The 14987-nt window shown below is 36.5% G+C and overlaps 1 protein-coding gene across 1 annotated transcript in view; it reads right to left on the reverse strand.

Moving 5' to 3' along the window:
* The window catches only part of LOC140147094 (atrial natriuretic peptide receptor 1-like), a 131176-nt gene extending 116838 nt beyond the window's left edge, over window positions 1-14338 (reverse strand). Inside the window, 1 exon segment of the mRNA XM_072168867.1 lies at window positions 14105-14338. Coding sequence (XP_072024968.1) covers window positions 14105-14313 — 209 coding nt within the window. The 5' untranslated portion in view covers window positions 14314-14338.
* Between the last annotated feature and the right edge of the window lie 649 nt (window positions 14339-14987).

Below are 14987 nucleotides of genomic sequence, written 5' to 3' on the forward strand. Positions count from 1 at the left end.
AATCAATTCTAGGTTCCAAGATCGTGCATAGGTAAACTGTGCACATTCAGCCCATGCAACAATACTAATGAAAAAATGAGGTATGCATGTATATTAGGAGGAAGAAAAAGATCTGGTCACTGGAGTATGATTCGGGTGAAAAAAAACCATAACAAGATTTCTGTCTTCTTAGAATTGAATTCAGTTGTCACCCACAAACACAATTCTATCGCTCACTAATTATACAGGACTAACACAATTCAGACATGAATAAAGTGTGTCTGTTAAATGAACAACCCACTCAGACTTGGCCTTGATTTCACCATGCATTAATTATGATTGAGTAAAATTACGTGTTTTTGCTGGAATTTACTCTGAAAGACTATTGTTTTCAACAACAAGAACATGTAATCCATCTGATCCAAACATGCCAAAGGCAGCAAATTCTTGCAATTTGTCTGGGTTTTTTTTTAAACAGTCCAGTCCGACTGCCTGACCAGGAAACATTGGCAGGCCTGTCACCATGTTGCCTTAGTAGGCAACATGGTATCCCACAATGCAATGCTCTATTTCAAATAACGCATCTGTTAATAGACCGTTATTTCCTGGTTTAGAGTAAAGAATTAGGTCAAACATATAATATCATTAATGGATGTACAATCAGTGGTATTTTTTCATCAATTTTAATTAAAATAAAGGTAATTTGCATATTTAAATTAAATTGTCAAAAAACCATAAGAAATTTTTTTTTGCCTGGTGAAAATTGTTTAATCACATGTATTCATGTGTGCAAAATAAAAAATTCCCCCAATTTTAAAATCAGCACGAACAAATTAGGGCTTAGTCTGCCAAATTTGGAAGAGTTACCAAAGTCTATGTTGCCTGCGCAGGCAACTTGCTGCCTGACCCAGCAATCTTGTTACACCCAAGCATCCCAGGCCTAAATGATTGGTTGTACATTGTAACACTTTTAAGTAGAGTTAAGCATGAGAAAGCTTCTAAAAACCATACCATACAGGACAGGGGACAAATACCATATTTCAAATTCAAATGTTTAGATTTTTAGATACAACAAGTTAACAGCTCAACTAAACACATCAGCGTTGCCTTGGTTTACAGTTTGGGAGTACAAATATTGGATTCCATACGTTCATCTAACAATATTCTGAAAAAGTCAGTTGATTGATTTTCACTTATTACCTCATTATTCACATCCTTTGCATTTAAAAATCCTTGGCCTTCACATTTACATTTACAATGAGACGTTAAGTAATAAAACAGCTTTGGCCGTTCTTCACATTCTGTCAGTCGAGGTGATGTCACAGATTGGAATTCTGGCTCCTGATTGGCCAGATATGGCTGTTCCAAGTTACTCCCTGGAGTGAAAGATTAGCTTTGTAGTGAATGACAAGGTCAACAAAATGTCTCTTTACAGCTAAATTATTTCTTGTTTGGAGTTGTTTCTTTGATTATATCATCAACAATGTACAAAGGTACTTGAAGAAAGTTTAACACTATCAAGTCCAAAACATTTTAAAATTGGAAAATCCAGGACCAATCCATAGACACCCCATGAAAAGTTTCACTCCAGTTATGGGGAGTGAGCATGTCAAATTCAACAACCCCGACCGACAGAATATATATAATATAAGCTTTTCCATATTTATTCCTAATAGAAATTGGCTTATTTCCATTTAAATGCCCATTTGATGACTTTACTTCTTTGCTACTCAAATTCAATACACTCAGTGGAGTGATTTTGCTGGCTCAACTGGCCTTTGCCGGCTCAACTGGCATAATTCGTAGTCCCAACCATTCCCCCACTGGGTTCATCCCCCCTCCTTTGCACATCCCACTGCTTTGTTGCTGCTACAAAACCAAAAAGCAGACCTATTTGCCAAGTGCACATTTTTGGAAACCTTTTTCCAAATCATCATTTATAGAGTTGCAGCTGTAACCCTGGTTATGCCATGATCACCGGCTACTTTCAAAATTTATACAATTGAATACATGCTTCATTATAATCATGTTTTATAGACAGCCAATTAACATGCATTTAATGAATTATACAGTAAATTCTTTTAACATTTGTACTTTGCGTGCTGGCCATTGATTTAAATATAAAAAGTATAAGTTTTAAGTTTTGAGATATTTTCTCAAAATATCAAGAGCATCTCAAAAAATGCTGAACCATTACTAGGCTTGTTGGTACTCATTTTAATAATGCATTTTTCCTGCTGATTCCAAATATGGTCATGAAAATGAATAAAACCCTGTGTGGGGGTGGGGTTAAAGTTGTTTACAATAATTACGACTACATGAAACTGACTTCTTTATTTTCATTTGTTTTCTGTCAGTCATGTCTCTATTTTGTTTTCGCATCGCAGGAAAGTTATCATGCCTTTCAACAACTGAATTGAGAGACAGTTTGACATTATCCTGATTATCCAGTTCATTTGTCAAGAACCAGGGTCTGTGGCTCGTCAAGTGATAGTGAATTTGAAATAAAATAGCAAGACATTATATTTCATGTGTACACTAATGTGATATTTAGTCTGCATGATATACTTGTGCAATACACCCTTTTCATTGTGCACAAAAATAGAAAAAGGTTTTAGTGTAACACAGGAACAAGCTCTGAGATCCAGCATAAAAGCTATGGAGCAGGAAACTGTCTGATTTACATTTAACAAGGCATTTTTAGATATCAATTTAGTGTTGTTCTGGTTTCTCATGTTTGTGTCAAGAAAGAAAGAGAAGATGCATTGTAAAATAACTAAATGCTCTATATAACAAAAAAAGTGCTCTATTTACAATTAATATTAAATATAATAAAAAACAAATGTTATATTTAGTACTCTGAACTTGAAAAAACAAATCAATGTACAGGTTTTTTTTATTGTTGTTGGACTTCACAACAAATTATAGAGTTGTTTTTTAAGGCAAGATGGAGCATTGCCCAGGACTACTTAGCAACTACTCCCCAGAAAGAAGTATAATGCATGAACGTAACAGGATTATTCAGAGGATAATTCCCCCTACAACGATATCAAATTAAACAAAACAGTGTGGAAATATTAAGATCCAGCACTTAAAGTCATAATGTACGATCTTATAATATGAATTTGGTTAATTTTTTTCAAACCTGATTTTTTGTCATATTTGTAATGTTTACACATGTCACAACTTGCACCTAAATGGAATCAGCCAAATTTGTTGTGTTTGTAGGTAAACAGAGCAAAGTTCGACATAAAGTCATAATTCAAAGAATTGCTATCTACCCCATTATATGCATGGTACAGTGTGTTGCTATCTACCCCTGATAGCACAATATGCATGGTACAGTGTGTTGCTATATACCCCTGATAGCACAATATGCATGGCACAGTGTGTGTTGCTATCTACCCCTGATAGAACAATATGCATGGTACAGTGTGTGTTGCTATCTACCCCTGATAGCACAATATGCATGGCACAGTGTGTGTTGCTATCTACCCCTGATAGCACAATATGCATGGCACAGTGTGTGTTGCTATCTACCCCTGATAGAACAATATGCATAGTACAGTGTGTGTTGCTATCTACCCCTGATAGCACAATATGCATGGCACAGTGTGTGTTGCTGTCTACCCCTGATAGCACAATATGCATGGCACAGTGTGTGCTGATATCTACCCCTGATAGCACAATATGCATTGCACAGTGTGTGTTGCTATCTACCCCTGATAGAACAATATGCATAGTACAGTGTGTGTTGCTATCTACCCCTGATAGCACAATATGCATTGCACAGTGTGTGTTGCTATCTACCCCTGATAGAACAATATGCATGGTGCAGTGTGTGTTGCTATCTATCCCTGATAGCACAATATGCATTGCACAGTGTGTGTTGCTATCTACCCCTGATAGAACAATATGCATGGTGCAGTGTGTGTTGCTATCTACCCCTGATAGCACAATATGCATTGCACAGTGTGTGTTGCTATCTACCCCTGATAGAACAATATGCATTGTACAGTGTGTGTTGCTATCTACCCCTGATAGCACAATATGCATGGTACAGTGTGTGTTGCTATCTACCCCTGACAGAACAGTATGTATGGTACAGTGCATGTTAGTTTATTACGCATGATGAAGTGTGTTCTATTATTATCTACTGCAAGACACAATGCATTTTCTCAGTCCATATGAGAGTGCTAATTAAGGCAATAACACTTTAGTTTCAGATAAAGCTGATTTAGCATTTTACTGAAATTGCATTAGAAATAACCTGTTTCAAGGTCAGCATTTTGCTACATACTGAAAGAATCAATTCGACAACAGAATTAACCTATAAAAGTGACAATTTTCACACTACATTTATCTGTTTGCATTTTTTTAAATGCAAACAGATAAATGTAGTTTTTGTGAGTATTTGTGAGTTTTTGTGAGTTTTTATTTTTGTGGTAAAAAAGCATCGACCACAAAAATAAAAACTCACAAATTGTGTTCTTTTATGCATAGGTCCATGCAAGAAAACTTTAATTTAAATAATTATAAGCAAAGCAGTTCAAAATCAAGAAACCACAAACAATTACCAGTTTTACAGTCCGAGTACTGACCCAAAGAAGTACTGACTTTGCCATGTTTGCATATCTTTCACAGAGAGCAAAATGGTGCACCTCTTGCTTATTTTCCAAAGCACCTGATAAACTTTTGATTTATGGTACATTCTTGTTTGCATCCTGTGAACAATGCATAATTTGTGGCAATAACCTGCTTTGGGCTACCAGGGAACCTCTATTATTATCGGGAATTGCCTGTCACACATGATCGCACACAAGGTCGTAGGCAATTGGTGGGACCTCATCTGCCCTGAACATATTGACCCAGGTCAGCATACCGCCATATCCTTCCCGACATGCTTAGTAGCCAAGTCCGTAGAAGAGTGGATCCACACACTATGTACACAAATATACATTTGGCCACATTAAAAACTTCGGTCGAAGTTTTGCCACAAGTTTAAAAAAATAACGGTTAGTTCATGAAAAAGAAGAAGTGAAATTTAGCAAAACGCGACGAGGTTTATTTGCCCGTAAGAGAGCTCTATTGTTCCGCTTATTGTATCCGCTTATTGTATCCACTATTGTATTCTATTCATAAAAGCTACTGCAAGAATCGCGGCAATCCCTGATATTGCTGATGTCTACCGCTGGCGTTTCGCATTTATTAACAATCAAAATTATCCCATACTCTTACATTTATAGTCTTATTCTCACCTTTTATATAATATTAAGAAATTGCAATTATGAAAACTACAAACTTTGAAAGTGAAAATATATTTACCATCGAAAATATATCATACTTAAATTCTATAGAGTCTATAATATCCAACCCAGAAGTGCCCATTTATTTAAATTGTTGTAATAGCGCCCAAATATCCCCACAAATATCTTATACACGATTTTATTGATTCATTTTGGGCTAAATCAAAAGTCAGAAGTAGTTAAAAAGGGCAACATCCTCACCATTACTTGCTGCTTTACAAATTATCCTCGCTTGACCAAACACGCATAATACGTTGATCGAAAAACCTAGCGTGGTTGTCTTAACAATGCAAAAGAGATGTACAGCTTACCCACTAATACTAGCTCATTTACAAAAACCTATTGAACAGTTATGTAGTCCATCGATAGTGCGGACACTCTTCACTCATAAACCACCAAAATTGCGTGCTATTTTGGCGTTGGAAAAGAAATCTCGTGAATAGAGTGCCCTCTATACTATCTGCCTACATGTTTACGTTCTAGAAATGCCAACTAAAATCATCCAACAACTTCATTTTAAGAATTATTTCAGTATAGAAATCAATAGGAACAGAAAGAGTATGGTCTACACATTCCAGGAAAATGTTTTATTTGTTTCTTCCGCCATTCTATATTTCCCTAAAATTATCACATTTTTTCTCCAAAATCCTATGTAAATGATTCTCCACGCTACGCAGAAATTATGTGCGATAAATCATACACATTTGCCACAATTTTACATCACTTTAGACAGTATTGCAATATCTTGATGATTTTTAGGCATTTTCAACGGCAACTTGAGTATATTCAGAAATCAAATATCGCGCCAAGGGGATGACACTCTTATTCACGCATTCATTTACAACGCAAACTTGTATCGAATCCGGTGGTTTTGCGACCAATGAAATGTCCGCACCCTGGATTTATTCATCCCTGGTATGAATTATTTATTAGGTTTGTCAAGGCAATAACCACGATCCATTTTGTAATAATATAAAAGCACTTGCAATAGAATCCCGCTGAGTTCAATGAACTGCGCCCTGAAACCGATGGAGAGGTGCCCCATAAAGAAGCTATTCCATTGACCTCTATTAACAGGTCAGTGAGCTCTCCATACACAAATGAACAAGTACAATAGGACAAGGCCACCACCTATTACCTGCTTTGTAACATGTTATTTTGAAGTCGTGAAGATTAGTAATCGTCTGTGCATATGAACTGCGCATTTATGATGCAAAATATTAGTTCTATATAATATAAAATTACAAATACTGGTATTATGATACACGGTATAGGTGATATATAAAACGACTAATAAAATCATGTCATCATGGCGTCATGTCAAAGGTTCATTATATCCCGTATGTTTGTCTAAATTCATATATATATTTCAAAAAAAATTCTACACCCATTTAATATGTACTCAGGTGGAACCTTGCCTTTTTAATTTTCATTTCTTTTTATGTAACAAATTCAGGTTTTTCCATTACGCGGGGCCGCCGGGCAATACAAATTTAATGCTAACATTGAATGAACGCAGAATCAAGAATGGGCGTTTCTAGTACATACAGCGCCTGACTCTACCTGAGGACCTAGCCTAAGTCCCATGGGCTCCAAGAGTGGCTCTCCATACACACATGAACAAATACAATGACGGGTCGCCATTGCACTCCATACACAAATGATCAATTACAATGGAGAGTCCGACTGCCATGCAAATGAGCCAAGTGCCCTCTCAAGGGTCTGCTCTGTGATATCACACTGATCAGACTGATCTTTATGTTATTACAGCGAGGCTCACATACAGTGTTCAACACAAAGTGAACGATGTTATAACTTGGAGGGCTAACAAACCAACACCGCCAAATTTGACTGACGTGTGAACAACGTGGGATGCTATGAGGAAATTGAATACTCGTTGTCTGATCATGCATGTGTGTTTATGGTTCGGATAGCGGTTACTTAGCAACTCTCGTTCCGCCTTGGGTTTATTGAATACACTCTATATAAAGTCATCAATATGTCGTTTCCAGTCCTTGGCTGAACTATTGGGTTCAGCTATTAATTTTTATCATAATTCTGTTTCCCTATAGCATGAAAACACTAGCATTTTGATAATTAGAATAGCTGGATGCGGTATGCAGCTGATTGGGGTGTGGTTACGGTCGTTAAAACCACTAACCATGAAATATGGATATCCAACTAGTTTGCCCGAGGGTTACAAAGAACCGCTAACCGCGAAATATGGATATCCAACTAGTTTGCCCTCGGAGCTTCAAAAACCACTCACCCCGAAATATGGATATCCAACTAGTTTGCCCGCAAGGGCTACAAAGCACCATTAACCGCATGAAATATGGATATCCAACTAGTTCACCTCGCATGGCTACAAAGAACCACTTAGCGCGCAATATTTTATTAACACAAAAAAAGAATTAATATCTACCAAAAAACGTTTCAAAAGCGTAAAAGCGCCAAAGTTTAAAAATCTTTCCTGTGTGGCTTTTCACCCTTTTTTAAACTTGGTCCCATTTAGTAAAGTAGTATTAACATGAAGAATGAGTCCTAATTTTTACATGCAACAATGTACTCTTATAGGTTTAAGACTGTTCGAAAGCGGTGCAATATGACGTAGGCTACCGTATGTATTATCAAAAACATTTCAAGGTTTATGTTTTATTATATTGCGTGATCATAAAGAGTAGTAGAGTATTATATATACTTAGCAAATTGACTGGGTGTCAACCTGCTACATACAGGCCCTACATCTGTACATAAGGCGCAGAATCGCACATGACGATGAAGAATTTAACAAAGTGAGTATTTGCTACAAAATACATTATAACGTCTATACGGAAAAAAACTTCAATTACGCATGAACATTAATTCATTTGCTCTACAAAATAAACATTGACAACTAAGAAAACCAACAAGTAGTCTATAGATGACTTCGTATGGGTCTTTAAAAACTTTCATAAATGGGACCAAGTTTAAAAAAGGGTGAAAAGCCACACAGGAAAGATTTTTTAAACTTTGGCCGCTTTTTACGTTTTGAAACGTTTTTTGGTAGATTTTATTATACGATTAATACAAATTTATTAAACATGGTAACAAATATTCTCTAGCAAATCGGTTATACGGTGGAACTGGTAGGCATATTATAAATTCGGGATATTAAATATCTTCCTGACCAGCCAGATCTGCGCATGGTCAAAGACGAGGATAGAAGAGTATCAGACCGACGCAAACTGGCTTTGTCTCCACATCAGCCAGTTTGGTTCCGCCCCTCCACAGGGAGCGTAACCTGTGTAGGAGACTCGGTCGGACCTGGTGGGACCTCATCTCTCCCCATCGATTGAAAAATTGTGATCTATAATCCCCGACATTGCTCTTATGAACTGACATCCACCTGGGGCTACATGCGCAAACCTTCAAAAATGCTCAAGCTTACAGACGCAGATCATCATTATAAATACCAAAGGTACACTATTTTTGTCTCCCATGCATGACAAACCAATTGGGTGAATTTGCCAGAGGGTTACACATATAGGGCAATTCTGAGTCAGTACTATTTGGGTTTATCTCTTTGAATCTTTGGATTTGCTCCCATCTAAATAATGTATGCCGGGTAAACCTAATAAATGGGTATCCAGTTAGATTCTCAGATTCAAGTCTGGAGAATCTTTGTGAAAATGGATTCTTGGATTCTTATAAAATTCTTGACTTTTCTGTGTTTCAGTCAAAAATTTAATTAGCTTGATTTCCTCCTAGGTGTGCCGTTCCCCATTTTCCACGTTTTATGCCCAATTCCATTATTTTTTCTGGTCTCCATGAAACTGAAAATGTTGGCGACATCTTTAGTTATAATATACAAACAGCATATCAGACATGACTCTGATGATTATGTAAACAAAGGATTTTTTAATGGAAGAGACGAAAGGCAGACACCCCCACAAAAACACTACAATAGATTGGTCTTACAATAATAATTGTTTCTACAGCCACCAGTATCAGTAATATAGGTGCACATACTCCAAATAATCTTTTTGCAGAGGTGTCTTCTTTTCATCTCTTTCTTCAAAGAAAAAACCCTTGTTTAGAGGCATATATGCTTGTAGATGGAATGCTATTCTTATTCTACGGTATTTTGCCATCTATTACTGCACAATGTGCATTACCATTTTGAATATATTTTTCAGCATGACACTTATCACAAATATTTGATCAGAAATATTTGATCAAAATAAAATGGGAAATAATTGTGAAATACTACATGTAACACCTGAACAACGATGCATACAAAATATTTGAACTTTTTAGATATCTAATCATGCCCATTGTTCAGTCCAGTCAAGTTAAATGTCAGTGTCACATGCACACTGCAATTAGTAATTGCATTCCAAGAATATCATTTTATGGCACGATAAGTAAATTTCTAGTTAGTATATTGGAATTGTATTCCATCCACTTGAACAAAGAACTGGTTCTAAAATTGGCTTGCATAATTTTATTAAAAGATATTGTAAAATATTATTGAGCACTGGCCAACAATGAGAATATTTAATTTATTTTATAAAACTGAAAGTCACTGATATTATTGGAAGGGGATATCTTTAACAGGATGATCTGTGAAGGTCATTTGTATGTAAGATTTACAGTATTGTAGAGTAACTTGGTGTCAGAAAAAAAGATAATGAATCAGTTGCAACAGTATGGTTTTAAAAGATTTTAAAGATCCACTCGGTAATTGGCTGCATTATACGGGATGTGTGTGTGATGTGACATGTACCGGTATGTGTGTTGTTATTTCGCTACACATGTGCATGGACTATGCTCAATTATTCAAAAACTTGTAAAAAGATTTTTAGGTGATATTATTTTATGCTAATATAATGGTACAAGATTCAAATAGGAATAGCATTTTATTTTTTATAGGGGAGTAACCCTATTGGATTTGGTTTAGGATATGAATTTTCTTCTAACTTATTTTGGATGTCAAATATCGTTCCTTTTATGCATCCATGTGAAAAACTGAGAACATTTTCAACGTAAATGTGAAGAATTAGCACAATTAACAAGCCAATACGTTGATATAAGTGAATTGCATTACGGTCCTGATCATTGCAAACAGCAAACATCCACAGGGTGTATGCCTTATTAAACTTCATTTTACAGTTTATTTTGAGAAGAAATAATGATTTCATCAAAATCAAAGTGAAATTCCTGGACCTATCCACAATGCAAATGGGCATGGGAAACTTTATTAATGTGGTTACCACAAATTGATGTTTTCATGATTTCTTTGGAAACACATTGATGTGGCACTTCAAATTTCAGGATGGTTATAAGCAAAGAAGGATCTATTATACCGAAATCTCATCAACAATAAATAGGGGGGACAAGGCTGTTGATTGGGTCAAGGACCTTTTAAGATGAAATGAATATGTATCAATATTGCTATCCAGTCACAGGATTTGATATCTCGATATGTGATAAATTACATTACAATTTTATTCTGTTTGGTGATGTTTGCATGAGATTTGTTTCTCTTAAATGGTATCACGATACCTCTCTCTCTCTCTTGTCTGCTTTAGTTAAGAACCACCTGGGACAACTTTATGTAAGAAAATGATACAAAGGGCTACTAAATTAATCAAGACTTACATGTAACAAAAAGTTATTTGAACTCTGGCTATTAGTATTATAAAAGCTTATAAAATAGGACATTTTCTCTCATACAATTTGTGTGGACCAACACTTTCTATACAAAATCCATGGAATGAAAACTTTATAACCTTTTGTTTCTTACAATACATGGTTTCTTTAAATTACTGAGAATTATATTTGGATTCAAGTCAAAGGACATGTCTACCGGTTAATTTGATCATAATAGTCCACTCCATAATAGCATTAATTGACTAATTTCTAATATAAATCGCTCATTTATCAAATATTGCCAAAGATATTGTACAAAATGGACTCATCATCTTTATGCTTGCGACACAAAAGAAAACAATAGATCATAATTGGATGACAATGTAAAAAGACACAATACAAATTACTCTCTGCTCTCAGTAACTGATTCAATGGTACTAAGACCATTTAAGACAAACCGGTACTAATTGCTTTCTTGGGATTTCTTCCTCAACACAACTGCTAATTGCTGTTCCTAGTTTTTTCTGCTTGTCATGTTAATACAATTATTTCTGTCACTTCCAAGGCTATCTTTGCAATAATATTATTACTTGGCTTATTGCTAGAAGTACAATTAATTTTAGCAGGACTGTATGCGAAAGCGCAAGAAATGTAGACAGGTCACAAATTTGCTTTAAAATTCAAAGGGGTATAGTAAAACACTGCCATAATTGTAACATTTGAGATCTACTGGAATAAAACTTAAGAAATCAGTCAGTATTGTGGTTTTTCTTGGGCAGGATGTTAGACTGGCTGCAGGACTTCCTGTTGGACTGTTTCATAAAAGTAATCCTAAATGGGACAATTGGGATCACACACAGGAAGAAATGGACTAATGCAGGTATTCCACATGGATCCATACTTGGTCCTCTTCTGTTCATCACATAGACAACATTACATTACAGAGAGTCATTTGATATGTGGCCCTTAAACAAAGCTTGTAGCACATCACACATAGACCTCCTAATCCATCCAATCTCTATGCTGATTATGTTACACTCACAACCTCGTATGTCCAAAGAAGACACGAGAATCAGCAGCTGCGTCTCAGTCTGAACATGAACCTGCAGGTATATACTATTTACCCGGGGGGGCCACTCAAATATAATGATGTAAGCATGCGTGACCAAAAAAACGTGTGAAAAGGGGTGTTTTTTCTTGGTTGGGCACGTGCGTTGCGCTGCGTGACGCGTTAAGGGGTAAAACGGTGATTTTCATGAAAAGGGGTAGTTTTAAAATCGTTTGTAACGCATTTAGGGTACCATTTTAATCCGCTTTTCAAATCTGCTGAACCTAAAGTGTCACTATGTTAAGCAAATATATTTCATGACGTATTACATGTGATTTAACCATGGCCTCGTACTTCTATGTAAAATACCGTTTAGATTTTAAAAAACGTGCATATTAATTATAATTAATGACGTCATATAAAATTATGATGGTATATAGTTCAGTGGACAAACGGGGAGACGAAAATCCGGGACGAAAATATCATGTATTTCAAAAAGATTTTCAGGACCTTTATAGATTCCTCACATTATTTACTACTCCTGCTGGTAGATTTGTGAGTTCCCCTTCTCTGGATTACATTAGGAAATTATATTTGCAGTAGAAAGCATGAAAAGGGCACACGATACAGGGACACGATATTCAACTTTAGGTGCCGAATTCGGAACCAACTACGATGTGAATACTGCTTATAAACGTTGCCTCTGGATAAATTACGCTGTATATTGGTATTTTATATTCTCACAAAACTACTTTACGAGAATCCAATCAGATTCATGTAACAAGCTACTTAATCTGAAGACCTCATATGGTAGGCCTACACTCTGAATTCATTGTGTCAGTATTTATATTTTGGTAGACTTTAGTGTTCAATGACAAGTTAGTAGGCTTATAAAAAATTGTTCAATTTGTCAAAATCCATCAAAACTTGTAAAGTGGGTCAAATTTAGACAAAAACTTGTTTAGCGGGTCAAATTTAGACAAAACTTGTTTAGGGGATCAAAATTAGACAAAAACTTGTTTAGGGGGTCAAAATTAGACAAAAACTTGTTTAGGGGGTCAAATTTTTTGGGAAAAGCGCTTAGGGGGTCATTTTGCTTACAGAGGAAAACTTGTTTAGGGGGTGTTCGAAAAAAATTTGGTCACGCATGCGTACACTCTCATATTTGAGTGGCCCCCCCGGGACTATTTAGAGCTGGCGACTGCGCAGTATCAGATCTCCTATGCCAGATACTCCTAAAGCTTCATACATTTCGCCCTCGCCTATGATCGCTCTACCTTGTGGCGAAATCCCAAGATCCACTTGGTCTCCCACAGAAGATCATTTCTCCCACACTCTGCGTGCATTTGGAATGCCCTACCAGGATAATATAGGTTCAAACCAGGATTGGCAGAGCTTCAAGTGGGAGCATAATAGCTATCTCTGCACCAAACCATCAGCATTTACTTTATTTAATATATTTACGTAAATGGGCCATAAAAAATATGGGAGACATTACCGTATCTTCCACACAGGGAGTGTGGATTTCAAATGAGGCAGATTCCACCCTGTGTGGAAGATTAAGGTCATGTCTTCCATAGGGGGTATATGAACTTCACATAGAGCAGCCCAATACATGTGGATAACTAGAAATTAGGTTTGCCAATTGAAGCATTTTCACCAATTAAATTGGCCCAATTTTGGCTCAAAATTGCCTCTAGAATTGAGTAATTGTAATACAGAATTACACATTCTTGTGTGTCAAATCTCATTTACACTGGGCCAAAATCACAACATACGGCCTCTGAGTAAACAACGGACTGCTGTAAATGCCTAGATTAGCCTTGACATTGGGCTATTCCATTTGAAATCCACACTACCCCTGTGGAAGATTTGGGAAATATCTTCCACAGAGGGAGTATGAATTTCAAAGGGAATGAACACATTAGGGAGCTCCATTTGAAACTCACCCTCCCTCTGTGGAAGATTCAACTGAAATCTTTCTCACAGGTTGCATGAAATTCAAACGGAGCTGCCTAATATGTTAATTCCATTTGAAATCCATACTCCCCCTGTGGAAGATATTGCCCAAATCTTCTACAGGGGCGGTGTGCATTTCAAACGGAACAGCCCAGTAGAAGGAAGACCTTGTTCTTACCTGTGTGTAAGCAATACCAATGCTTCAAAAGCATCCTCCAAGTCATCTTTACTGACGCCACCAACATCCTCCTCCTTGAGAAGTAAAGGCATCCATGGTGTGGTGTAACCTGGGTCTGGATACAACTCAAAACGGAAGAATACATGGGCACCATTAACCATGCCTAATTGACGGGCAGCCAACATGAAAAGTTGTTCATCTGATTCCATAGTTGTAATTCCACCAACAATAAGCCATATGACTGTCAGAAAGAAAAGGATACATTTCAGGGTTAGTTTTGAAACTTATTTTTCAACTTTTAGAATAAAATACATACAATAGATGATGAGCTATTCCAGAAATTAATGGTACAACGTACCCCTAGAAGACAAGGGAATACCATATTTCGTCAAATAGTCGCCCCCCCCCCCCCCCCACTTTTTTCAACCAAGATGTTTCAAAAATGCCGATATTTCCATGCTATCTTGTGTAGTAAGCTTACCAAGTTGCCCATATGGTCGATAATAGCGTCACTTTTTGGCGAAAATCTGGATTGGAAACCCGGAAGTGAACCAGAAGTCAGTGTTTCTAGTTCATAGTTCATCATTTTAGCGTGAGTTTTAAGTTTACCTAATGATTTTAACGGGAATTATCATTCAAAAATTGACCTTGAATAAATGCCCCCCTTGGGAAAATGTAACGCCCACGGGGGTGTTACTTTTTATTTGACGAAATATGGTATCCCAAACAAATCAGTTTTTGACATGGTAATATTCCCAAGAAAAAATGCCATGTTTTTTCAGTGATGGGAATCTGACAAAAATTACCAGTTTTGCTGTGCTGCTGGGGAGCTGCCAATTCCCAATTTTTTGAGGAAAAATATGTTTGTCTTCTATGGGGGAGG

The sequence above is a fragment of the Amphiura filiformis genome, chromosome 3, assembly GCF_039555335.1.
Source record: "Amphiura filiformis chromosome 3, Afil_fr2py, whole genome shotgun sequence".
Taxonomy (NCBI): domain Eukaryota; kingdom Metazoa; phylum Echinodermata; class Ophiuroidea; order Amphilepidida; family Amphiuridae; genus Amphiura; species Amphiura filiformis.